Source organism: Abramis brama, assembly GCF_963993115.1.
Source record: "Abramis brama genome assembly, chromosome: 9".
NCBI classification, from domain to species: Eukaryota; Metazoa; Chordata; class Actinopteri; order Cypriniformes; family Leuciscidae; genus Abramis; species Abramis brama.
In genome coordinates this window covers 30,354,667-30,381,266 of record NC_139971.1, presented here as the reverse complement: position 1 = coordinate 30,381,266, position 26,600 = coordinate 30,354,667, and the positions used below count along the sequence as shown (strand labels likewise).

General features: G+C 37.5%; 1 protein-coding gene across 3 annotated transcripts; it reads left to right on the top strand.

Annotated features, from left to right (window-relative positions):
• The first annotated feature begins 1,863 nt into the window (after positions 1 to 1,863).
• On the top strand, positions 1,864 to 26,133 carry fam107b (family with sequence similarity 107 member B). Of its 3 annotated transcripts, none has more exons than XM_084124135.1 (4): positions 1,864 to 2,049; positions 19,009 to 19,186; positions 24,866 to 25,022; positions 25,107 to 26,133. In XM_084124135.1, the coding sequence occupies exons 2-4, from the start codon at positions 19,059 to 19,061 to the stop codon at positions 25,224 to 25,226; spliced, it is 405 nt and encodes a 134-aa protein (XP_083980261.1). In that variant the 5' UTR covers positions 1,864 to 2,049; positions 19,009 to 19,058; the 3' UTR covers positions 25,227 to 26,133. The 3 variants fall into 3 exon arrangements, with proteins under 3 accessions (XP_083980261.1, XP_083980262.1, XP_083980260.1); XM_084124136.1 differs by lacking the exon at positions 1,864 to 2,049 and adding an exon at positions 7,334 to 7,355; XM_084124134.1 differs by lacking the exon at positions 1,864 to 2,049 and adding an exon at positions 17,790 to 17,954.
• Positions 26,134 to 26,600: the final 467 nt, after the last annotated feature.

Below are 26,600 nucleotides of genomic sequence, written 5' to 3'. Positions count from 1 at the left end.
AAAAATGAAAAGTTCAAATCTGATTGCACGTAATTTTAGGATGAATGACTGCACAAAAATCTGGCTGATTACTTCTTGTATAAACACATATTTAAAAGAGTTTTGTTTCCCTCCAAGTCCCTCTCATTTCTTAGTGCTCAGAGATTGTGAAAGAATGACTTGGGATTGCCTGACCCCTCCCTCCCCCCCAACCCCCCATCCAAACATTAGGACCCCTCCCAAATTCCCGTAACCTCTCGTCCACATATGTTCCCCGAATGTCTGGTGGGACTGAATTCTGGGTAACCTCTGGAGCAGTTATGACTCATTCCCCTGTAGTTCTATAAAGGCTCTCTAACATGAACCACGACAGTGGAATGCATTACATCAATGTATCATCCTGAAACTGGTTCTGAGGGAGCATTTATTCATAAAATGACAAATATAAATGTTAAAATATAAAAATACAAAAATTCATAATGAATCTGTGAAATATTTCAATTACTTTCAATTTAATTTAATTAATTCATTTAATTTATTATTTGGGTGTGGTTGGCTAAGGAACAAAGCAATGACAATGCCCATATTTTGGGGAGACTTGACTTGGTCTCTATTAGAGACTTGAAAGCATGACTGCAAAATAGTGCTCAGACAAGATATTGATTATTCCTTCCATTTTAACCATAATTACAGCTAAAACACTAGTAGGCTAAATGAATATCCATTGGATATCCATTAAACAGTCTAAGAAACTTTAGTAGGCTAATTATTAGAAATTATATTAAGTAACAATGGTAAATCTAGTTTGAAAAAATCTAGTTTGGTAAAGAGAGAGAGGGACATTAGTAGGCTAATTTCTCTTGACTCTTTGCTCCTCACTCCTATCTCAAATATTTGATGTTTTTGACAGAAAATTCAACTTTTTCTGAACTAAACTTACTGTATGATGTAGCTGTCATGCCAACCCAGTTACCGGAAGTCCGGTGTTGTAGCCTACACAGACACACACAGCAGAAGAGCAGCAACACACGTTCCACACGAGCACGTGTATCAGCAAGGGGCATCGAGGGCGGGGCTGCACTCTACTGGAAAAAGGGGAGAAAAAAAGCACAAATCCCGTCGATTAATGGGGGTTGTGGGGCTTTTGGGGTCCAGGCTCAGTTAAGCCGATTATTTTAAATAGTCTACGTGCAGAAACCAGTGAACAAAGTAAAATTATGACTGCATGCTATTTAAAATCCTTATTTATATTTAGATTCATTTAAACAAAGAATGTGTTATAATTTAATGTAGTGGGGAAATAAATAATTAAATTAAAAACACATACAAAAATGCAAATTCTGTCAACTACTTTTTCATTTGTGTGTTGTTGTTTTTTTTTTTTTTTTTTTTTAACTGGATGAACTCGTTTGTGATGTACCTTTTTAATTAATCGGTTTAGACTTGTTCAAAAACTGGACGATCCCGTTCCATAAAAACAGTACACTGGATATTATAATTGAGTCTGTTCCTCGCCCAATGGCATCGTATGACTTCAGAACACTTTGAATATAAAGCACATCTTTATGATGCTTTTATAGTGAGATTGCCTCCTTTTAGAAAGCTCCATTTATCGTCAGCGCATGGAAGAGTCCAGCCAGGTCCTTTCTGAAAGTAATAGGACAAAAATAAGAGTGAGTGGCAGAATTTTCATTTTTGGGGTGAACTATACCTTTAATCTACATTCACGTTTGCTTTGTGTACGCTGTACCCATAGAGTCTCCGCCCACCGATACTGCGCCACGCCCAGACAGTTTTCGGGGTCTCCCCTGCTGATGAATAATCATAAGGAGAAATGGGCGGAGCATCGCATGTGACTTAGGCGTTGGGTCATATTGTACGCCCGCCCCCACTCCAAGTATTAATTTACATTTCTAAGGGTCCTGTCTACAACTGAACTGTTTCCAAGAGAGAAAAAACAGATTTAACAGACACACCTTCATAAAAGAAGAGGGGAACTGATGTCTTTCCTTCTGAGGTTGATCTGAAGTCACTTACCATAGAGAAGTATCGTTCAGGACTGATTTTAAGGTATGTGTGTGTGTTTGAATGTGTCTGTTTTCAGGACGCTTTGCATCGAAACGCGTTATTTGTCGTAGTGGAAATGAGACTCGCGTTATTGGAAACAATGTTTATGAACAGAGTCATGTGAAATATTGATTGCATAGTGAATGTATGAGACAATAGATCAAACAATGAGCAACAGAACAATAAAGCGCTCAAATCACGCGCTTCAGAACGCAACAGAACAATGGCAAACAAATGTTTGAAATAATGAAAGTAGACGTATTTCATATTTCTTGTTTATATACTTGTGTGTGTGTGTATATATATATATATATATATATATATATATATATATATATATATATATATATATATATATATATATATCTCAAATTTCTTATTTCTATTTTTTTATTCTATTATTTTGACATTCTGAACAAAAGGCTACATTTCAGAAAGTAATAATGCATGCAGGTTGAGTAAAAAGTATATAGTAGTTCAGTCAGCAGCAATTCCAAGCACATGGGACGTGTCATGTCTTGTCTTGTCATGTTTTCCTCACTGTACTACAGTGTCTCTCATTTAGTGTCAGAGATTTCCGTTTGGTGTTGCTTTTGTCTTATTCATTCCTTAGACCTTCTCATTTACACTAAAACTACAGGGGAACTTAATAATATTTGTATATTTCTAAAAATAGATGTTTTAGAGTTATTTTAATTTACTTTTACAGTAAATATTATGTTTAAGTGAACATAATCTAAGCACATGCTCCACATTGACTCTGATAAATATCAGCTTGTTAGTAGAGATGTTGCAGTATGTTGTTTAATGTTCAGTGTGATCATATCGAAACTGGTTTTCTGTATTAGAGGGGATATTGGGGGGGTAGCAAGGGGTTGGTTCCGAGCACATGTGTTTGCAATTTGGAGGCTGTTTTGTCAAACGCCTTACATCTGTTTTTTGATCTTTGAACCAGTCCCCCCACTAGTGCTAGTGAATTCTTCCAGTTTCTATTTGCCTATCTCTTTATCTGTTTCTCTCTCTCACACACATGCACGCTGTCTATCTATCATTCGCCGTGTGTGGTTTCCGTTCTGTATTACCGTGAATGTGTCAGAGAAAGTGAGCTAGAGAGAAAGACATGACTTCAGACTTCCCGTACATGATGATGCTTGTCTCTTGTGGATGGGTAGGACAGTGGAGTTGAGTGATTAGAGATTCTCTCGGTAGTCACACGATGTCCTCAGCCTTACAAAACAGGATTTTAGGTCATGGGTTGGTTACATTAAGAAGTGTTGCAGTAACATCCAGTCCAAACTGTTCTGGCTATTATTCTCAAGTAAGCTCATGGGGGTCAACCCAGGGTGCATTCTGCTTCCTTAATTTGACCTTTCTCAAATTTCCTTTGAGATATAGAAAATTAGATGGACAATTAAACTGTGTAGCCTATGTACTTTGACGTGGTTATTAAATGCACTTAAATATAAAAAATTAGTTTCCTGGTATACTGGGAATTACCTTTTTTTTTTAGCTATCTGAACACACTGTGAGTCAGCAGCATGCTCGGGTCTAGACTGAATTTGTCTACACTGCATATTGAGTGCATGCTGGTTTGCATTTATATGCAGCATATTGATTAACCTAATGAACATGTTGCTTTAGAGGAACTACTTTCTGTTGTGGGGCAGTGCCCTTTCTGTACACTTGAAGCGCATTGAAATGGATCTTTGTTTTGGTCTAGCGTGTTCACACGTGTGTGTGTGTCTCCGTGATGCTCAATGTGCTTTGTTCTGTTAAGGCAGAGCTGTTCTTTGACAGGTCTCTTTGTTTTCCCTTGTCTGCCCGTTTATAACGCATACCTTCTCATGTATCTCATATACATATTTAAAATGATGATAATACATCATTTTAATATGACTGCATATGTGTCTCAGCCGCACAAAGGATTCTGAGCTATATCTGCTCATTAAAGCATGATGCAATATTCATATAGGGTTTGAAATCATAAAGCACAGAGTGCATGTTTATGTTCTTTGTTTCTCGTTGCCATGGATTTCTGTGGTGACGCTGACACCCAGGGGCTGGATTTTGAGTTGTTATGCTAAACAGCTTGTGTTATGTTTTGAAGAACGGGTCGACGTTGGGATTTGTTGTTTGGTGGATGGTGATGGGAAGTTGTAGAACAGATAGTTTTGCATTCATTATTTTGTCAAATAGAAGTGCATACTGTGTTTTTGTTGGGGCACGAACAAAGAGTTTTGTCCCAAACCCATTATTAATGTCTCAAGCGTCTTTGGCTTAATGTTAGGTGAGAGACAGAAGAGGAGAAATGAGATAATATGCAGTTACATGTGTGATGCAGGATTTTGTTTAATATATATAAGGGTTTGTTTTTCATGAACACATGCGTAGAGCGATATCTTGTGCAGTTTGAGTAGGAGAAATGATCATTTGGAGAATAAATCTGGGTTAGGATGGGATTTATTTAGCACAGCGTTTAACAGAATCACAGTTGCATCATTCAATTAAAATGGTTTTGATTTCAGATTCAGAATTCCGTTGTAGGAAATTGCATGCTGCTTTCTATTTGTCTTGTTGTTGTGGTTGTAATTTGTGTCATTCACGCCATCATAAAGGTCTGTGTGTAAGCTGTAGCTTTTGCATATTGTTTGCACACGAGTTTAAGTGTAGGCTATTTTTGTGTGAATTATAGATCTGTAGAGTAATCCAGACACGGACAGCTGTCTGTAAATCCTTTAGTCGAATCTGACCAATAGCTGCTTCGCATTCTGTTTCGCATCTCTCCCCCCCGCCCCCCCTTAAATCAAACAAAGAAACATGACAATCAGATACTACCTCTTCTCTCTCAACCGACGTGGTCCAAGAAAGCTCACAGGGTAGAGGGAAGGCTGGACTAGCCTAATGGATATTGTGTCTGATTCATGACCACAAGATAAATCTATATCAGGATGTCACAGACTCGGGTGAAACATTCTGTCCTGTGGAACATTTCGTATTGTCTTAATAGAAGCCCAAAACGCTTGAGAGGTGATGTGCCATTATAACTAGATATTCTCAGTTTTGTGAAGAAAGGATGATAGCCATAATTGCTAGAATATTCTGTGTGGTTTCTAGTGTGTATCAGGTGGTTCCTAGGAAGTTGTAGGTGTTTTTTAGGATTTAGATTGCGAGGACGCTCTAGTCTAGATCAACTGTCGCACCCCAAAAGTGGATTGCAAGACCGGTTTGTTTGGGTGGCAGAGTGTATAGTCAAACAACAAAAACATAGTTCTAAATGTTTTTCTGAAGTGAGACTTTTATTTTGAAATATGTGCGTGAACGCTGTTGACTATTCTGTCAGACACAGTTTAAGCAACTGCGTTGTTTTCGTAAATTGTTATGAAATAAAAAGTCTCACCTCAGAAAAAACAAACTTTCCTGTCTTGTCAAACATGATATGCATGACATGCATAAAGAAAGAGTAAATGAAATTACGAGCATGCAACGTCTTAGTTACGTTGTCATTTGGGAAGTCATGAAATTACCAAAACGTACCAATAAATTATGTAACTGGTACGTTGTGTGTTAGCTGGGAAGGATTTGCACGTAGGATGTTCATTCTATTCATCAGGTTCAGTGTCCATATGTTTAACAGTTCATATTAGTATTGTGTATTTACCATGGTAATGGTAGTTTCTATAACCTTAACCCAAAATACCACTTTATTTTCACTCTGTGTGATTTTCTATATTTTTTTAAAGATTGTTTGGTGGCTCATACCAACTTACGAACGTTATTGTATTTACAAATCTAGTTTGGGACTGCTATATAATAGCCTTACCTTATAATAATGTTTATTCATCAGTGTTAGCGATATTCTTAGAGTTAATGCTATAAGTGGGACGGTACTTGTGTGTCAACCATTTCTGAGAAATAAATTTGCCTGGTTCAAATTCCTAAAAATTTCTGTCGTGGCTTAATGACCATGGGGAAATGTGGGTCCCACGGCCAAACCAGTTGCGAACCATTGCTCTAGATGGTTGCAAGGATGTTCTAGGTGGTTAGGTTACTTACTGTACACCTGTTATATCATCTGCAATGCAAAAATCATTTATCTGATGATCGCTCTTCAACAAGCTGCATGATTTGAGGTATCATTATTGTCCATAGCACAAATGTTGATGAAGTTTAGGGTTACATTATTGTTCAAATCAGTAATCCTAGTAGTGATACTTCCCTTGAATGAGCAATAGTAATAGTGATACTTCCCTCAGCAAGCACCACTAACAAAACTTGCTGTCTGTTTTCAAGCAGACACACAAATGGTATGCAGACACCTGTAGTTTTTCTTTCTTTCAGGTTAAATACATCTGTCTGTGGGGACAGACAGTGCCAGGTCAGCAGACTCTTTGATGGCTTATCCTCTTTATCATGAAGGCAGCAGTTGGCATTTTGTTGTCACGCCTCTGAAGGGTAGTGTTTGCAGTTTTTAGACTTTCCTGTATATTCCTGTATTTAATTGATGTTTTCGGTGTAAACGCTGGAAAGTTTTGTTATAGAATATGGGTAGTCTATGTGAAATTGTAGATTTAGTTTTTTCCCCCCTGACTTTCTGTCGCTTTAAGTCATAGTAAAATAGAAATAGGACAGCAAATGATGGGAGGAATAAGGTCTATCAATGAACATAGATTTAAAGTCATGTTGCCTACATGAGCACCACGGATCAATGTGTCAATCCAGTGTGCTCTGCGATTTTTCATTATTTTAAATCAAGTCAGTAATCCTAAATGTCACATCCTTTTGCATGCATTCACACACACGTCCCCAAACATACATTAGCACCTCTCACACGCCTCTTTAACGTAAGCTGTGACCCAGCAGGTGCTGGCCACAGCTGAGCAGAATCAATGGGCCCTCTGTTCCACACTCTTTGTTCTATAGCCCACAGTTGCTGGATCCCTCATATACATACTTACACACACCTGACCCGTTCTGGACAGTTGCTGCACCCCTGAACTAGTCCCCATATGGTCAGGGGTGAAGCAACTGTCCAGAACGGGTCAGGTGTAAGTATGTATGTATGTATATGAGGGATCCAGTAACAGTGACTTGAGCATGGAGATGCTGGTTAAGGTTTAGCTTGCACCATTTGGCTTGAAGGGATAGTTCACCCAAAAAATTTTAATTCTGTCATCACTTACTCACCTTTATATCATGACACAACAAGATATTTTGAAAATATTTTAAATATTCAAATTTCAGTGCTTCAAAATATGTTTTTTTTGTGTGTGTGTGTTCCATAGAAGAAAGTCATACAGAACGACATGAGGGTGAGTAAATATGACAGAGTTTTAAGTTTTGGATGATCTATTCCTTTAAGACCAGAAAGATTTTTTGAGATTTTGTTATAATACATATAAATGTTAGGCAAAGACAGCCACTGATCTCTGCTCCAGGTGCTTTACCACATGTATTCTGTCAGCAGGGAACATAGACTGTAAAAAAAAAAAATGGACGTAGTGTCCGTGACGTCACCCGTAGGTTTCTGAAGAGCATTTTTGAAGCCCAAAGTGGGCGGAGCTGGCCGTCGCCATCTTGGCAGCGTGTCACCGCGCGTCACGAAAATGGACGTGACAACATAAATGAAAATGGACAAAAAGGCGGGATTAGCTGGGGTGACGTGACGGCTAACAGACAGCAGACAAACGGCTAGTAGTGACGGCAGCGGCAGTCCACCTGTCACTTAAGTGGCCACGCCCTTAATTATGCTTAATTATGAATTAATTATTCACCCCCTCACAGTTGTCATGAAGGGCAAAATTAGCTATACAGACCAAAACCACTTTTTGCACCAAGCTGTAAACACATTTTTTTCTGCTTGAAAGTTTTAACATGGGGGATATATGGAATTGACTCTCTTTTGCAGCCTGTCGATGAATTGCAGTTTAAGTCACTTCCGTGTTGGTTTCAAGAGAGAGACAGGAAGGTTGCCGCTTTGACGGGACCTAATTTTGTCCGTCTGTAATTGTTCGGATCGTTGGATCATTATCATTTGCTGTTGTTGTGATCTTATGTGAGTGACGGATTGTCCCGCCCTCATGCCAGTAAACGCATCATCAAAGAAGGGAATAGATGTCACTGCAAGTGGGAGGGGGGAAGTTATTTTGATTAAAGATTATGAGGGCATATGATTTTTTTTTTTAAATAATGATGTGGAAAGAAAATAATTTATAATAAATACTGCAATATTCCATAATAAACAAGAATTGTCAATTTTGATTGCATTATTTTAATTATCGATTATCACACAACAACGATCCAACAATCCAATCATTTTCCAGATGTACAAATTCCCTCCATAAATTTGTTCTCATTCGAAAGGAAAGAATTTCCGTTTAATGCATAATGTTTCATAAAGAAGAAGAGTCGGAACAACTTTTGGAGCAAGCACACAATGCTGAGTCCATTGTAGTCCAATTAACATGCATACACCCTTAACCAATCCTGACTATAATCACGTTTTCTTGGTCTGCTAGTCGGACTTTGCAATATCAGATGGTCTAAATATGAATTATTGCTTTAGTTAGACTGAAATTAAACTTTTATAAAGACCTGTATGCCATGTATAGATCTATTCAAAGAGTTTTTGTTTTGTTAAGGTGATGGCAAATTCTCTGTGTGTGTATTAGAAAGCCTTTGCAGGTTCATCACATTCCAGTGGTATGACACAACATGGTGTTGCACTGGCTGAATAATCTCCATTCATGCAGTGTCTCTCCTTTGGAGCTCTCTCTCTAACAACACACCCACAAAACTAACATAATCTACAGTTAATACTAACACCGTACACTCAACTCATTGCTTTCTCATTTTACCCTCACTCATGACTGTCATAAGACAGTCTTTTATAGTCATTTGGTGTTTGGTCACAGCTGAAACAGAGTCAAGTAAAGACTTGAAGCAAGAGCAGAAAAGTTTGAGGTTAATAAGGACATGTGGGGTTGGTGGGTGAGAGGAACAGGAAGTCGTTTTTTTCCTTTTACAGTTTGTACTAAGCCTCACAGAATTGAGAAAAGGCACAAATGAGTGTGTTAAGCAGAAGGTGGTGTGACGGATGTTTGAACACGGATGTCGAGAGAGTGTGATATTTAGTATCAGATAAAGTTGTGACCCACACAACTGATTGAGTAAGATTGAAAATATGAAGTGTGTGTTGTGCACAAGTGATAGATTTCTGTCTTTTGTTGTACATATAGCATACATGATGGATTTGTAGCTATTGGTAATTTGGTACAATGCAGTAATAGACACAATACCAGCTCACATACACAACGAATTTCCGTTTTTCTTATGCCTAAACCAAGGGATGGCAGTTGGTGAGGAGGATGTGTTTTCCTCAGTGCTGTTGTACTGTCAAACAACATCTACTTTCTCATTTTACTTAGTCGTTATTTAGTCAAGTTATATACCTGTTTGATGGCTTTTTAGCGTATTGTTGTATCAAAGTTTAGGGGGCACTTACACTACACCATTTTCAACTAAAACTGGAACACTTTTTTAATGCATTTTGGACGTTCATTTTCACGACAACGGCTATTTGGGGGCCTAAAAACGCAAAGTTTCAAAGCGCAAGTTTTTTTCCCCTATTATTGTCAAAAACATGAATTTGTGTAAACGGGGATGGAATGTGTATTATGTGTTCAGTCTGTGTTCACGCAATGTTTCTTTTCAAAGTGACATCGCCAACTACTGGTCTGACATGCATAATAGTCTTTTTTTTTGTCGTTTTCGGAAGTGACTTAAATTGCAATTCATCGACTGGCCTCTAGAGACAGGCTTTGAGAGTCAATTCCATATATCCCCCATGTTAAATGCCCTAATTTACTGGCGAAAAAAATGTGTTTACAGCCTGGTACAAAAATTGCTTTTGGTCTGTAGCTAATTTTGCCGTTCATGACAACTGTGAGGGCGGTGAACTCATTTTTGTAACTCATCCATTTAAATTATATTAAGCCTTAAAGTTCTGCATAATTAAGGGCGTGGTCACTTGAGTGACAGGTGGATTGCCGTTGCTGTCACTACTAGCCGTTTGTCTGCTGGCAACCAGGCACCTCAGCTCCACCCACATCCCGCCTCTTTGCCCATTTTCTGTTATCCGGGAGTGACGCGCTGCCAAGATGGCGACGGCCGGCTGCGCCCACTTTTAGGCTTCAAAAATGCTCTTCAGAAACCTACGGGTGACGTCACGGACACTACGTCCATATTTTTTTACAGTCTATAGCGTGAACTGGGATCGTTTTGACAAAGTTGTTGTCTGCACGTGAGAGTGCAAAATAAAAATGTTTCCGTTTCTAGAACACCATTGTCGTGTAAACGTGTTCTTCGAGAGAGGTTATGAAAAGCTAAATTATGGGACGTTTTGTTTCAAAAAACACTCGACTAACATTATTGACTAACAGAAACAACAATGAAATTATATAAAAAAAATGCATAACATGAGCCTTTTAAGTACAAAAGACCTGGGCCCGTATCCGAATCCTCTCAGAAAGCTCCTAATTTAGCTTAAATTTCTATGTAGGAGTCTTAGCTTATGGGCGATTTAGGACCAATCTGAGAGCAACTCTTAAGTGAGGAAAAGACACAACTTTCATCTTAGTGAGGAGGTGGGACAGACCCCCAACTGTGATTGGTTGGTTGTCCAAGAAGATAAAACAAAAACGCTTTTTTAAGTATAGGGTCTATTTTAAGCCCTCACTTTGAGAAATTAAATTACAGGTGTAATTTTTCCTGTTTCACCTTTTCAAAAGGTACACCTTTGTACCGAAAGAGTGCATTTAAGTCCCTCAAAGGTACATATTGGTACCAAACGTGTACATATTAGTACCTAAATGGTACATATTAGAACCCTTTTGAAGGGCACTGTCCCAGTGACAGCTTTTGTACCTTTTTTTTCTGAGAGTGACATATTTGACAGGAAATGAACAGCGGCACAGGTTCTGAAAGTGCTGTAATTGATTGCGATCACATTGCTTATAGAAGGTCAGACAGATATGATATGACAGATATGATATAGATATGACAGACCCAAATCATCACTGCTGCATAGTTGCATTTTCCTGTTGCCAAATATGTTACTGTAGTTATTAGTGTTGTCAAACCTGTACTTCGGTACCAAGTCGGTACTGAAAATGTGACGATACCAGCACTTCTGTAGTACCGGGTATAGTCGGTACCCACTAATAGGCAGCTGCTTTGAGTCGCTTCCATGTTTTTATCTAAGCGCGGGGCTCCAGACTAACTTTTTTACTTGGAGCACTGTCTGTAGCCGATATATACCACACACACACACACACACACACACACACACACACACACACACACACACACACACACACACATATATATATATATATATATATATATATATACACACACACACACACACATACATACATACATACATATATATATATATATATATATATATATATGTATATGTATGTATGTATGTATGTGTGTGTGTGTGTGTGTATATATATATATATATATATATATATATATATATATATATATATATATATATATATATATATATATATATATATATATATATATATATATATATGTGTCTGTGTATATTAAACTGCAAAAAGACTATTTAAATATTAACCCTGCATGTTCTGCTTGTCTCTGTGTGAAAGAATGGCGCAGATGTGCGGTTTCATTTACCTCACACACACACACACACACACTGAAGCACGAATGACGCTCGCGCTGTTTTCAGTCTCTGCTGCCTCACGATATGATGACATGATGAAATTCATCTCCAGAGCCACTCTGAGAGTCACTTCATGAGCATTTTACCGTTTAATTTGAGAAAAAACTATCGTCATATCATACAAATACAGAAACTCAAAGGACGTCACGGCAACCCGTCAAAATAATTTGTCAAGAAGAAATTGACAGAAATAATTAGGCTACTGTACAGTAGATTTAGCTACGTCTCCATTGGATTTTTTTATAAGCAATATTTACGTTTAAACAGCATGTAGCCTTTAATGCTTATATGTATTATTTACTTATGATTACCGTCATAAATAAAGTCATTGAATTGAATAGAATATTTTTTTTCAAATAGTTAAATAAAATAGAAAAATAGTTCCAACAGATTTTGCTGTGGTACCGAAATTGGTACCGAGAACCGTAAATATTTAATGGTATCGGTACCGACTACTGGAATTTTGGTACCGTGACATCCCTAGTAGTTATTCCATTTCTGTCGGAGATGTTAGCAAGATCGGTCACAAACATGACTCTGCACGATCTAATGTGTAGGGTCTTATTAACTCACTGACGTGCATTGTGTGCAACACATTTCTTTCCCTTCACGTTTTGTCCATTTCCTCAGCTGCAAAAGAAACTCTTAAGCCTCTTAAAAGTCCCCGTCCATACTCCTAACAGTTTTGGACCTTAAGTCCTCTTTTAAGGGTTAAGTTGTTCTCTGAATTACTTTTTTCTTTACTAGGATCTTTTCTTTAATTTTAAGAGGAAACGCCCACATTTCTACGAATTGTGTCACTAGGAGCAACTCTTTGCTCAAGAAGACTCCCATTTGCCACTGCGCGCTTGCACACATAAACAAGTGCTTCCTTTTCCCAATATGCAGCAGTGTCCTGACATTTCATCACATGACCTCATTTTCTTGTGGGCTACTCGAGGTCAGGCCTTGAAATGCCAGAGGTCCTGCCTTCACTCAGACCGGAAATTTGAATAATTCTAGACCTTTCATCCTGATCCAGCTATAGCCTCATACAAGCTGTTTACAGCTGCAAAACATTATTTGCCATATTGTATGTCAACATTGTTTCATTAATCAAGCCTATTGAATTATTGACTTTGCAGCATGTAGTGTTGTTTTTGACATCCACAGACCTGGTGTCTGTGGATGTCAAAAACACTACATGCTGCAAAGTCAATAATAGAGACAGCAATAATAGAGACAGTCAATAATAGAGACAGCACAAGGAATAGAGATTGTATTTTTTTTTGGTTCAAGCGTGAGAAATATGTCAGTCCAGATGCACTTATCTCTTTTGACCTGATTCTTGTGTTTATTAGTGTATAACAGAGCTCTTCTGCACTGCAGCAGACACACAACCCCCAACAGCAATGCCCAGGTGCGTCCACAGATGGCATGAGTGCAGGCGCTGTGTTGGTGTTTTGTCTCAGCATTGGCATATGGACTGTATCGGTTTTTATTGTTATTTTGTAGTTCGACTGTAGTGAGTTGTAACAGGGTTGTGCTTTGTACAAGTGACTTGTTTTAATCATACAGACTTTAAATGGCAGTTTAGGCTTCAACCTTATTGCTGTGGAGTCCAATTATTTTCTGTTTTTCATTTGAATGGCTAATGTATTGGGGGTGAGTCAAGCAGTTTAATGCTAGTAAGATGAAGTGTCTGACCTCTGACCTTCAAGAGAAACCCATAAACGTTGATTTCTCTGTGCTGTGGAAAACCCTTGGTTTATGAGATTTAACATTTTCCACTGGCCCAGCTTAATTAATTAGATGATAATCAGCTTAAAAATCAGTTTAGGATGAGTGTGACTGTTTTTTGCTGTTGTCTTCTAAATTTAAAGAACCAAACTTTGCATTTGTGTGTGCATCGATTGGCTAATTGTTAATATTTAAGATCACTCTTTTTGAGTGATTATAAATAATAAAGGTGACTTGACTATGTAAAAATAATGCTAAAACTAAGACCCCTGTTTCAATTTGTAAAAACAAGCAAAATTGTATGTACAGTATACTTGCCAAAGATAAGAGTAAGTGAGTCCATTTGTTTATGGGGCCACTGATGCATATTTAGCCTGGACTATTCATTTAAAGGATTACATGTAATCAGTTACAGATCTCTAGCTGGTTAGTGGTGGTCTGATTCATTCCTGTTATGAGAAGACAGGCTGTTCATGAGAAAATGAATCGTCTAGTGAACTGTTGATATGAATTGATACCTCTGTGGTCTGTAATGACTGCTGGGGTGGGATGTGGGGGATGGTCCGGAAAGGCCTTTATGCCAGAAATAGGGGTTGGTTGTGTTTAGAAAAGTGTGTTAGGCTAGAAATGAATACATTATTAAGAATAGGTGAAAGTGACAGCACTACAGTACTAGTGAAAGGGATTTTGGGATCGGGGAGGGACTAATATACCCTCCTGCCGTGTGTAAATGGTGCCCAATAAGGGTCAGATGGTGCAATAGACTGCCAGCTGCTCCCTTCCTCCCTGCATGTCTCTGTCCGTAATGAGAGCGGAACAAAGACGTGGCATCCTTTCCACCTCCTCCTCATCTCTCTCTGTGTGTGTCCCAGTACTCGAGTCTCACAAATAGCTTCATTTTCATCTCCAAAATGTGACCAAAATGGCAAGGGAATTTTTTTATATATTTTTTTTTTTAGAGTTTGTCTGTTTCCTGTTATTGCCACCCCATGTCTTCGTTCAAGGTCTGTGTGTGTGGGCATAGTAGAGATGACTGGAAAAGGAAGCTTAGGGTGATTGATTAAGGTGCGGCTTCCCTCTGTTTTGTCCTATTATGATGTAGACCATAAAATCAATACAATTATTTAAAAACAAACTAATCCAAATACATATTGTTGAAAATATTGCAACAATCTGTATTGAAATTCACTATCATGCTGTTGGGGTCACATTTCAAGCCTGTGAATTTTGGAAGTCATCTTTAGAAAGAAGTCATGCAACAGCATGAGTCTTAGCAAATCTGCACAAACAATATTCCAAGTATATATCCACTCAGAAATCATGATGTCGCTGTGTGATCATTTGCAGTAATGGTTAGTGCTCAAAGGGAGGTGTGGGTGTTTTCTTTTTTGCAGTTCCCCAGCTGTAATTGTGGAAGTGTGTAGGCATGTGCATTTGTGTGTGTGTCTGGAAGAGAGGGTTGATAAGGGCCATCCAAGTCATTATAAACTCTTTTTCCCCCCACAATTCCAGTGAAATCTCCTTGTGCCTTAATTGCTAGAATTCCAGGCAATGTAGTTTCCAAATTATTACAAAGTTACAATTCCAAAGAACTGTTATCTGTCTATCTATCTATCTGTCTGTCTGTCTGTCTCTTTAACACAATATAAATGCCATTCACTAGCTGTAAAGGTCATATAAAAATTGCAAGCTTGTTTCAATGATATGCAGCACATAAGGTTTAACATACACACACACACTCCCACTTTTTATTGTTAGTTCTTCTGGTGTTAGGAATAATATAGGCCAAGTTTGTGAACATCAATCATTGACTTGTAGATGTGGTGGTTATGTGCATGTCTTCAAGAAGTATGAAAAGCATCTTAGTACCATCTTAGTCTTGTTGTATTGGGGTGGAACTTGAAAGTTACAGTGTGTTTTGCAATGACATGTTTCAAAAGATCAAGGAAATTAGTTTTGTCATGATATACCCGTCTCTTCCAATATCACGCATATTGCCCAATTTTGAAGACCAATTAAGAATTGTACAAGTTAAGTTTAATCACTTGAATTAGGGTTATAATTTTAAATGATTTGATCTAAACATCTATTACTTGAATTTTAAGTCTTAACTTCAAGTGGACCTTGAACAAAAGCACTGCAGCGTTTAAACATTAATGCAAATCTGGCTGACATGCATGATCGCCCATAAGTATTGTGATGTTAAATGAGAGCTGTCCCCTTCATGTGCAAGTCTGAGCTGGAACAAGGTACAAATCTGAGGACTGGCAAACAGATGCTTGCCTAACACCTCCAGTCCTCCTTAATGAGTCACTAAACAGTTTACAAGCATTCCTTTAGTACATGCACAAACATAGGTATGCATGCAAATAAATGCTCTGTCTGGTGTATAATTATCAATGCACAATCGATCTGAAAATATATTGAAATGCTCAGCCTTGGACCCACCCATGCGTTTAGTGTTGTGGTGGTCACCATAGAGGCGTCTGTGCAGGGTTGAAGAGTGCAGCTCTGTAATTAAAAGCTAGATCTGGGCCTTTTATTAAATGCACTTGTCCTGCAGGGCTCCATGTGCAGAGACTTAAGCACATAAGCAGTGCCCAAACCTTGCAAAAAGTGTTGTTGATACTGTGACATGAAGTGGAATGTAGTTCACACTATAGGCCTACATATTTATAGAAATGGTAAGTTTTATACCCGTTAAAGCAAAAGATATTTACTCACTCTCTCATGTTCCAAACCTGTATGACTTTTTCCGTGCAGAATACAAAAGTCAAAATATTTTGAATTGCAGTGAATGAGGGTTTGGAAAAAAAGCGCCATAAAAGTGTTTTATGACTTTTGGGCCATATTGACGCAATATAATCGCTTTGTGAGAAGGAAACAGACCGCAAGTCTTTATTCACTGATAACCTTATCGATAACCACGTAGTCAAGATCATCGATTGAAGTCAGGGCATTAAAAAACTTAATCAGTCTCATTTGGGAACTAATTATTCAGGGGTGAGTTTCCCAAAGACTATGGTCGCAACTTCCGTCGTTACCAACGCAATTCAGCGGGACTTGTGAACATAGTTGGCTAATGATGCTTTTGGGAAACGCACCCCAGAGCGGTTTTGTCAGCTGAATCAATTGATTCATTCAAAATATTCATTCATTTTCAGTTGAACTATCCTTTTAACTAGATAAGATCATTGTACCATGTTGACTTGAGAAATGTTAAGAGTTTTTGAAACTCTCAGCACACACTTTCAACACATTCTGTCAACAGGAACTACTCTGATGTCAAAAGGAACTTTAAGTGCAGATACACACATTATACAGCTGCCTTTGACGCACAGCATTACGGTAATAACACCAGCATCCTCTTTCCTCAAGGTATTCTTCCTGAATGTGTAATGAAATTACTGGTTGTAAATAACACTGAGGTGATAGGCATGGGCAAACAATTTATTGCAATAAAATACAAAAGCACGTATGTTGCCTCTCAATTACGTGCATTTAAACAGTGTGAAAAAAGGCTGTAAGCAAACATGGCCTATGAAGAGTGTTGATTTTGTCCTTGAAGGAGTGTCACACATTTCAAGCAGTGACATAATTCACCCTTGGGTCTGAAGCATTCGCACTGTGTTTGGAATGTCTTCATATTGTTCCTTAAAATTAAATTATGTCAGGACGGTGAAAACTCAAGGCTCGTGCGTCATTTGGCTCGTGTCTGGTTGTTGACGTGATTGACCTCTAGTGGTCAGCAAATGAACTGCAGCTCAAATTGTACTACACTACGTACCACAAATAGGCTATTGGACATCTTTGATCCTGTAATAAACTATTACAGACCAGTGTTGGTATTTTATTTTGATATAAATACAGTATGCCATCTTGTACACCAAAAACCTGCACTGTTTACTCTAAATCAATTACATATTTCTAAGGTTATAAGAAGATTATAAAAGAGGTAATGCACATTAATGTGTTAAAAAATAACACCCCTGATTTATGAGCTCTTTGAAATATTGTTTACATTTCTGTATCCCCATCTCGTTCAATGTTTTCCTTCTTTTAATTGCTCTAAGCTCAAAGTTTATTCTATATATGGAAGCACACCTGTGTGAATTCTTTAGTTGGGAGTGTTCATCATTTTATTGGCGTGTATTTGAGGCCACACTCTTTGATGTTTCTATCTCGGGTGATGAAAGATTAACCGGGATGTTTGAGGGAGCTGCTCTGGCAGGGGTGGGTGGGCTGTTAGGTAATAAAGCATCAGGCGGAGTCAGAAGAGCTGTTTATAGTGCGCAGCGCTCTGTCGGAGATACAGAGCTGCAGTTTCATCTAGCTGTGGGAAGTAGTTCCTAATATCCTGAGATTTTTGAATTACGCTCAAACGCAGAGATGACAACCATGTTCAGATACCCCGTGTTTCCAGTCCTTCCAGGTGAGATTTGGAGGGGTAAATGTATGCGAGTAGCTGGCAGATAACATGGACATGCATTTTTTGGAATACAGTGCAATTTTAGGTTTAATGTATACGTGAAAGTGTACATTTTTAGATACTGTCGTTAAATGTTTTATTCACCTTTTCACTGTATTTTAAAATAGTCCTGCAAATATATGTTGTATCTTAATTGAGGTTTAAAAAAAGTATAATTTGATATTATTTATATTTTTTTTTATTATTGTTAATTATTAGAATAGTTAAATGGAGAAAAAATACCCAAATACTGAGTTGACCTACATGTACTTAATGTTTTTCACATAGTTATATGTGTGTCAGATGGATACTATCATGTGAAGTATTTTAAGTGGTGTTTATCATGTTTATTCAGATATAGTTTATCAAATTGCTGGTTGTTTCAACATTTTAATTGCCTGTGTGATGAATGGTACATGCTTGTTTGTTAGTGTAAAACTAGTGTCTGCTATCCATCCAGCTGTAAACAAATAACCATGTGAGATAAGTCACATGGGCTCATCATTCATCTTCTATTTAATGATATCAGATAAACCAACAAGAGAGAGTTTTATTGCCTGATATGAAAGTTTCAGTGAAACCAAAACTATGGATTTCCCCCTATATATCCTGCAATTATTATTATTAATATTATGATGTTTTTTAAAATATGTATTTTGATCCCATGGGCCATTTGGGCAAACGTAATTCTTTGTTGTTTTATGTCAAAAATATTGTTTTATTGTTGACATATTAAAATGCAGATACTCTAGGAAATGTGGTTTATGCTTTTCAAACACCTGATTTGTCAAGGAATTTTTACGTGGCATAATTGTCATATATGCATATTGCCATCTCTATAAACACTTAACCATTGATCAATGTGCTGTTTTTGTCATGACTGTGGTCTGTGTGCATGCTAATTACATCTGTATTAGCTAATAAGCACTTTTAAAGTTTTTTATTTATTTAATTGCAGCACCTTTTGTTTATGTTGTAACATGTTAAAATGTATGTGTTTTTTATGTCTTTTTCTCAGGTCTGGACCAGGCAGACATACCAGAGGGACTGTCCCGTGTGCGGAGCATTATGGCAGAGCCGGACTATATGGACAGTGATGGCGATGACCTCATTAAGCCCAAGAAACTCCTCAACCCGGTGAAGTCCTCCAGAAACCACCAGGACCTACACAGAGAGCTCCTTATGAACCAGAAAAGGTGATGCACATACAGCCTACGTTTGATCAGTCCTCCTACATCTGTACTTTTTTCTCTGTGTCTTTCCTCTCAGAATTCACTGTTCGTTTTTGTTACGCCCCAACTCAGCTGCAATCACATTTTCTCCTCTCACATGAATATGTTCATCATTTTCATCATCACTGCAGTTTTGGCAAATTATCTGATCGTGATGTGTGGGCACGTGCCAATTATAAACTCTCTTTTATTTGTGACGTTAAACCTGAAACAAGTCCTTACTGCCATACTTTTTCATATAACAGGGTGATATGAAAAAATATTATATAACACATAAAAAATATCTGACCTGGTCACACTTGATCAATCAGAATCAAACATTCTCTGATAAATGCCTATATGACTTGTTATGCGTCATATAAAGATCAATTTGAGGCATTCCACTGTTGCATATTTCAGAAATGAGTTCTTAAAAAGTTAGTCTTTCTGAAAGCTGATGCTACCCAGAGGACTTTCAGGATAAGATTAATGATTTCCCCCTGGCAGATCCCTCTGTGCTTGTGTCCTGTATCTAGGCAGACAGGAACCGGGGAAAAATGCTCTGGAAACAATAAGTTTGAGTCACTCGTTCTAGTCCTCTCTGCCTCATTCTTTTTTTTTCTCTCCGTCTCTCTCATTCTCAGTGGTGATGAATTGTGACAGCAAGTGTATACACATGCTCCTTATTACGTAAAACAGTTTTTTATTTTGCAGTTGGAAGTTATTAGGAAGATCCCTTGAGGGTAGAAGTTGTTCTTGCAGCTTTGATGCTAACAAAAACTGATATGTCACGGCACAAGTCAGTTATGTTGCAAGAAATGTATAACCCACACGAAGTCTCGGTTACCAGCATGATTACATAAACTCCTGTCCACTGATTCTCACCTCCCACATTAGTTGAGCATGTAGAAATCTGTTTGTGCGGGAGAATAGAGAATCCGAATCCTCCGCTGGGGATCTATTCCAGACAGTGATTCCCAATTAGGGGTAAATGTATACTTAAGCAGGTTCCAGGCATTGTACTTGAAAATATTTGATGTTGCTTTGTTATTATACCTGTAAGTCTTTGTTTCATGCAGGTCTGCTGACTTGTAAAATAGTGTTGCTTGCATAATTTATTGTATTCAATTTATACAATTTATATATATATATATATATTTTCTTGGGTGAGAAAAATCTCCATGATTGCCCCCAGAATAGTAAAAATGTATGAAAGACACACAAGCGCAGGTTTTGTATTAAAGAGAGAGAATAGAATGTATAGATTTGTTTAAAAAAACGTTTTGTTATATAAATAAAATATTCAATTGTTACTCTGAGTAGGCAAAGGAAGGCAGTGCCTCCTTGAAAAACTGGATGACAATATAATCCATATTACAAAAATAAAAGACGCAAATATTACAAAATGTGACATTAAACATTGTATAAATCACTCGTTTTTCTAAAGTAACATTTTCCAAAAGTGTGTGTGGTGGGTTTGGTGTAGAGGTGTAACTAGAGATGCACCAATATGAACATTTTGGCCGATAACCGATAATTCTTTATATTTGAAAGCCGATAACCGATATATTGGCCGATAAATCCTATTCCAAATTTTTATATAATTTTTTAAAGCCTGATTACAAAAACAAAAATCTCACCAATAAAAGCCATATACCAAGCACACAATTATAATGTTCTCATTATAATTTTATGTAGACTATATGACAGACTTGCAGTACATGTTACACTTAACTGTATTTTCCTTTTTTGAAGTGATTCAAATCATATTCAAGCAATTCAAAACCATCATGGCGAACAGTGCGCATCTGAAGTGTCTCAGCTGAAGGAAATAATCCATTATTTATTGGCTTATATAGATAACATTAAAAATGAACACATATTGGCCGATACCGATATGGTGGCCGATATATCATGCATCCCTAGGTGTAACGTTTCGGTACGGTATGGATATACAGTATCTCCAGTGTAATCAAACTCTTTTCTGCCCAGAGACTGCAGATGAAGTTTAGCTATTTAGCTACTTTTGGGGCAGTCATGGACTGTCCGTTGTCCCTGCTAAATGAACTAAACACTTAGTTTATTTAGTGGCGATGAAGGGGTTTTACGAATGGGGTTGTGGATGTACATTAGATCTAATCACTGCAGGCCTTGAGATCATGAAGACCCTCAAGAAAGAGGGGCTCTAATTTCAATTTCCACACTTTTTGTATTTTTCCTTAAGATGTTATGGAGTCTTACTTGATAGAGAGTGGATAATTGAGGGTGTGTGCTTGTTTTGGTTTAGGAAAAGGGAACTTTTCCATAATCTAAATGGGATTAGTTCCAGATGTGGTGCTCAGAGGGATGCTGAAAGATGGAGAGTTACATAAGAAGGATTACAGCATCCCCTAGACTTCCCTCCTACCCTTTCTATGTTCCTTTCCGTGTTCTCTTTCTCTGTTCTCTTTCTCTGACACCCACCTTCTGTTCGCCTCCCACCCTCTGTCTGCCTCCCACCCTGCTGTACACTAATACTCAAAGTGTTTCTGTACACTCAGAATCGTGAAATCAATTCTACAGCCAGGGCAGAAGGTGAAGAACACAGAGTGATGGAGAGATGGAGGTCAGGCTATATATAGTCTGTTGCATCATATATTAGATAATGTATCGGGTTGTGGAGCAGGGTGGTCTTTTATGTAATCGAGGCCGGCCTCTGCTTTGTTTCTTTTTTGTCTCTATTCATCTGTCTCATTCGCTTTTTTTTCTGTTATATTGCCCAGCTGTCTGTGATGAGTATCCACAAATAAGGACAAAGTGTCTGTTTCTAGCAGTTTCCAAGGGACCAGTGTGTTCCAGCAACGGCAGTGTTTTATAATCGGTGACGACACACACTGGCATTCCTGAAGATGTTTGTACCTTATCCATTCACAGAGCAAAAGTATTTTTAATCTTTCCATCCCAGGATAGTTCACCTAAAAAGTAAACTTTGGCAATCTGTATGTCATTCAAACCTGTAGATACAGGTATACTGTACCTGCATATTCAAAACAACATTGGATCCCATTGATTTTCAATGTATGTACACTCAGAACAACACTGATGGGAATGACGTGGTGAACTATCCTTTTACATACAGTGTCTGGCAAGCCGATTTATTATCCTAAAATCAATTCACTAAAGAAATATAGCTTGTTTACATGGACCCAACTATTTCTGAACGACAATGAGAATGCAAACATAAAACCACACCTATGGACAAGTACACATCCTTATCTTAATACTAGCTCAAGTAAAGACAATGGCTTTCAAAAAGTCCACTAGTCAGACTAATGTACCAACCAGCAAAGCTCAAGAGGCCAATGAAGAGTTGACTTTGAAAAGGCTGCATGTTGTTTAAGCCTGAATGTGGGAATGGGTCTATTTATTCTTTCCTTACTGAAATAGTTTAGACCAGCTGTCTCAAACTCTTCTGAGGGCCACTGTCCTGCAGAGATGTTTTTTTAGTTGATTTTATTAGTTTCCGCTTGGCAACGCATTGCTAATGGATTTAATCATCAATAAGATCTGTGCCCTGAATCATACACCAATGCATTGTTTATTCGTATCAAGTTTGTGGCATGTAGCTGATATGTTATTGCACTCATAAAGTTAGCACAACAGACACACTCCATTAATGTCTGATGTGCTGCCGTTCTTATTTCTCAGAGAAGAATGAATAGTTGGAGGGAGAAAGTAAAATAGTGTTCAGAAACTAAATCAATGACATGACACAGAAATGGAGAACGGGCAGATGTGGTTTCTACTCTCACCTGGCAGAGATTCTCGTAATTCCATGTTTTTTTAATTTATTTGGGAGCCATATAGTTATATAACCGCTATCCAAATAGCCAAAACATTTAATCTCCTATTTTCTCAGCTCTGATATTCTCATTAGCTCCTCTAGTTTTTTCTTCATACTAGTCTAGACAAGTCTACAAGTTTTGGAAGGATTTACAAAGCAGTCAGCAAGTCTGTGCTGTGCCAGGCAGAGAGCTGGATCATGTTAAAATACAGCAGAAGAAGACTTTTTGTTTTGTTGTTTATACATTTTATTATATAGTATATATTAATATTTTGAGTTAGCTTTTTTATATTTTCAGTTTTCATTTTAATTTGAGTTAAGTTGTAGTAATTTTATGTGCTAAAATTAAAGCTGAAACAATTTTTTTTTTTTTTTTTACAAAAGCAATTTTAGTACTTCAATTTAAACTTTTCAGTTATGTGCAATGGCAACATTTCAAGTTTTTATATTTACATTATATCAGGTTTGTTTCAATTTAAAAAATTTTTTTTATTTCAACTGAAAATGAGTTTAATAGTTTTATTTTTAGAAAAAATGAGAAATGTGAAATAAATTATGAATTGTTACATTAGCCAGGCATTTTCAATAAATTTTTTATTGTAGTTATTTATCATTAAATTGTTTTATTCTCAGTCATCTGCCCTTTTAGATATCACATTGGCATCGGACTTATTCCAAATATACTAGATGCGTTTCTCTGAAGTTCATTACAAATGAGTTAACTGGAAGTGTTTCATAAACAACTGGTTTTAGGCTTGTTAATTTTGAGAAACATGAGATTGAGAATTACGCAACAAAGATGTCACAGCAAAGTACTGTAATTTAAATCGTTAATCTCCATATGCTCTAAATGTACAGCAGCTTCTGGACATTACGAACCAATTCCAATCCCTAAAACCCACCCAGGAATCCATCCATACTGGATTACAACTATTTGGGGCAATCAGGATTTTCAGTCACATTATGTAACCCTATGGATTATTACCCTGAAGTGTGCTAGAGTCATTTTGCTCTTTCATTGAGTCAGATCTCTGAACAAAATCATGAAATGGATTGTTATGGTTTTAAACCCAAACTTTCTGAAAAGAGGTGTGCTGTTACTTTTCTAAGCGATCAGATTTACAATTATGGATCATAAAAGCATTATCAAAAAACTCCCATAGACTTGCTTTGAAGGACTTGAGCCATCATGTCTTCATCAAACGTGACAGTTGTCAACTGTTGCAAATCCATTTATTCTTCGTATCAGAAGTACACCGTAAAAATGTTGCTGCAATTAGTTATAACAACTTAAAATTTGTTGAGATAACTTAAATATCCAACTAAAGTTAACTAAACTTAATATTTTAAGTTAAGCACAAACACATACTTTTTTAACTTGAAACAACACATTATTTCTTATTCTAATGTTGAATTTTAAGTTGTGATAAATAATCACAGCAATATTTTTTTACAGTGTAGCGTGAATGCTTGAAGTTCGTCTGAAATAGAACATGGCATCAGTTTACTGTCAGGAATATGTTGTCGCGCCGCATCCAGTGTAGACAGCATCGTTGATTATAATGGGTTCTATTTGCTTTTGACGAGTTGCGTCGCGCCACTCACATCCTTTGTAGAACAGTGTTAGACTTTAGGGTGGGTTCTTTTGACTTGGGTTTCCTAGCAATGACCCAGAACACTGCATAGCAACACCCTGGCAACCATCCATTATCACTCTTGCATCATGGTGGCGAGTTTTGCAGTGTTAATAACCACACAATTTTTCAGAAAATGTTCAAATCTAGTTACTTTTTGTCAAGTGTTTTCATCATCTCATCATCATCATTTTTTTTTAATCACAGGGGCCTCGCACCGCAGAATAAACCAGAACTCCAGAAAGTGATGGAGAAGAGGAAGAGAGACCAGGTGCTTAAGGCTCAGAAAGAGGAGCAGGAGGCACACCAGAAAAGGACGGACCTTGAGATCGAGCTCATGAAGAGACGAGAGACGCTCGAACAGGTATGTCCCCTCACATCCCAAGACATAGGCGTACAATGAGCGGATCCAGAAATGATTGACCAAAATGATCTTTTTCCTGTTTAGCTGGAACTGGATCAACATAAGAATGAAGAGGAGCAAGAAAACACCCCAGAGTTTGTCAAAATGAAAAGCAATCTGAGAAGAACCAAACAGGAAGTGGACGGGCAGGAGCGTGCCACCTAGAAACAGTTTCCATGGCACATTTGTTGACATGGCAGCTGGACTGTGGTTTATGGGGATTTCCTGGTGTTCCTCCCCCATGTGTCCCTGTGAAACAAGTGACTATAGACGAACGGTTCCTGTTGCCTGCTCGCAGACGCAACCAGTATTCACGCAGCCTCTTTTCCTGAACAACAATCACAAATAAAGAGGAATGGAGAATAAACAACTCGCACACACATACACATACACATACACATACACACACACAAACTCTTGCACATGGGCGCAGCCTCTATGCCACTGGTTGACCGGCTTCAAAGAACATGCATGGCGGAACAAACAAAGACCACATAATTACTTTGATGTTGGTTTTTTTTTTTTTTTTTTTTGGAGGGGGGCACATATTTTACTGTTTTATTTTCAAAACCTAAAATGGGACACTGGATGGACTCTTTTAAGCCAAAACAATACTCTTTTATTTATGTTCAGCATAAGCTTTTGTTCAAAAGGGCTTCTCAAGACATTTTCTTCATGGTTGATGATTAAAAAAGAAAGGAATATAAAGTTACAACAATGCAAATTGTGATGCATCATGCTTGCTTTTTATGAATTGTAATATTTGTGCGCTCCCTTTGCTGAATTTCATAAGCAATACTATAGTTCTAGTTTTGTGAGTTTTCTTTGCAAATATTTTTGTTATACCTTTTTTAATGAATACATTACTAATAAGTTAATACACTTTAGTTCAATGTGATATTAAACGCAAGCGCATGTGTTTTTTTCCACTTGAATGCTAGTTGCAAGAGAAGATGAGATGTTTATTAAAGAAGAAAGACACATGGTTTTGTGTAGATTTGAGCCAATAAATAACCACTCCTTGTGTTCCCTTAAAACCTTCTTTTAATAAATATTATTTTATCATGTTGAATTCTTTCATTTGATCTATATAAATGATCTCTATATAAATCTCTGTGTAACCAAGAAGTGCAAGTGATCTTATAAAGTGGATGAGCAAGTGGAACAACAACTTTGAAATCCTGAAAATTTCAAGAAGAATAGTAGGTGTAAGTGAGTCAACTGGCATTTGCACAACAAGGTCTGCACCTCCCACAACATAAAATGAGACTGTCTATATAAACATGAGTCTAAACGATTCACAAGTAACTAAGATTTTAAAAGCATTTTTGCTTCATTTTGTATCTGACATCGCAGAAGACATGTTTAGTTAAATGCAGAGATGCAATGTTGAGACACTGACCTCTTAATTACTCATAAAATGCTATTAAATCTCTATGAAAATAGAGAAAGTCTTAATTCCAGGGGTTCTTATGTAACTGGGCTGTGTTGAACAGCTGGCAGCAAAAGTAGGTCTGAGTGAACTGTGTCACAGACACT

Coding starts and splice junctions, on each gene's coding strand:
- fam107b (XM_084124134.1), top strand. CDS start 17,912: ATGACAACCATGTTCAGATACCCCGTGTTTCCAGTCCTTCCAG. Junction 17,955..19,008: donor CGTGTTTCCAGTCCTTCCAG/GTGAGATTTGGA, acceptor TCTTTTTCTCAG/GTCTGGACCAGGCAGACATA. Junction 25,023..25,106: donor GACGAGAGACGCTCGAACAG/GTATGTCCCCTC, acceptor TTTCCTGTTTAG/CTGGAACTGGATCAACATAA.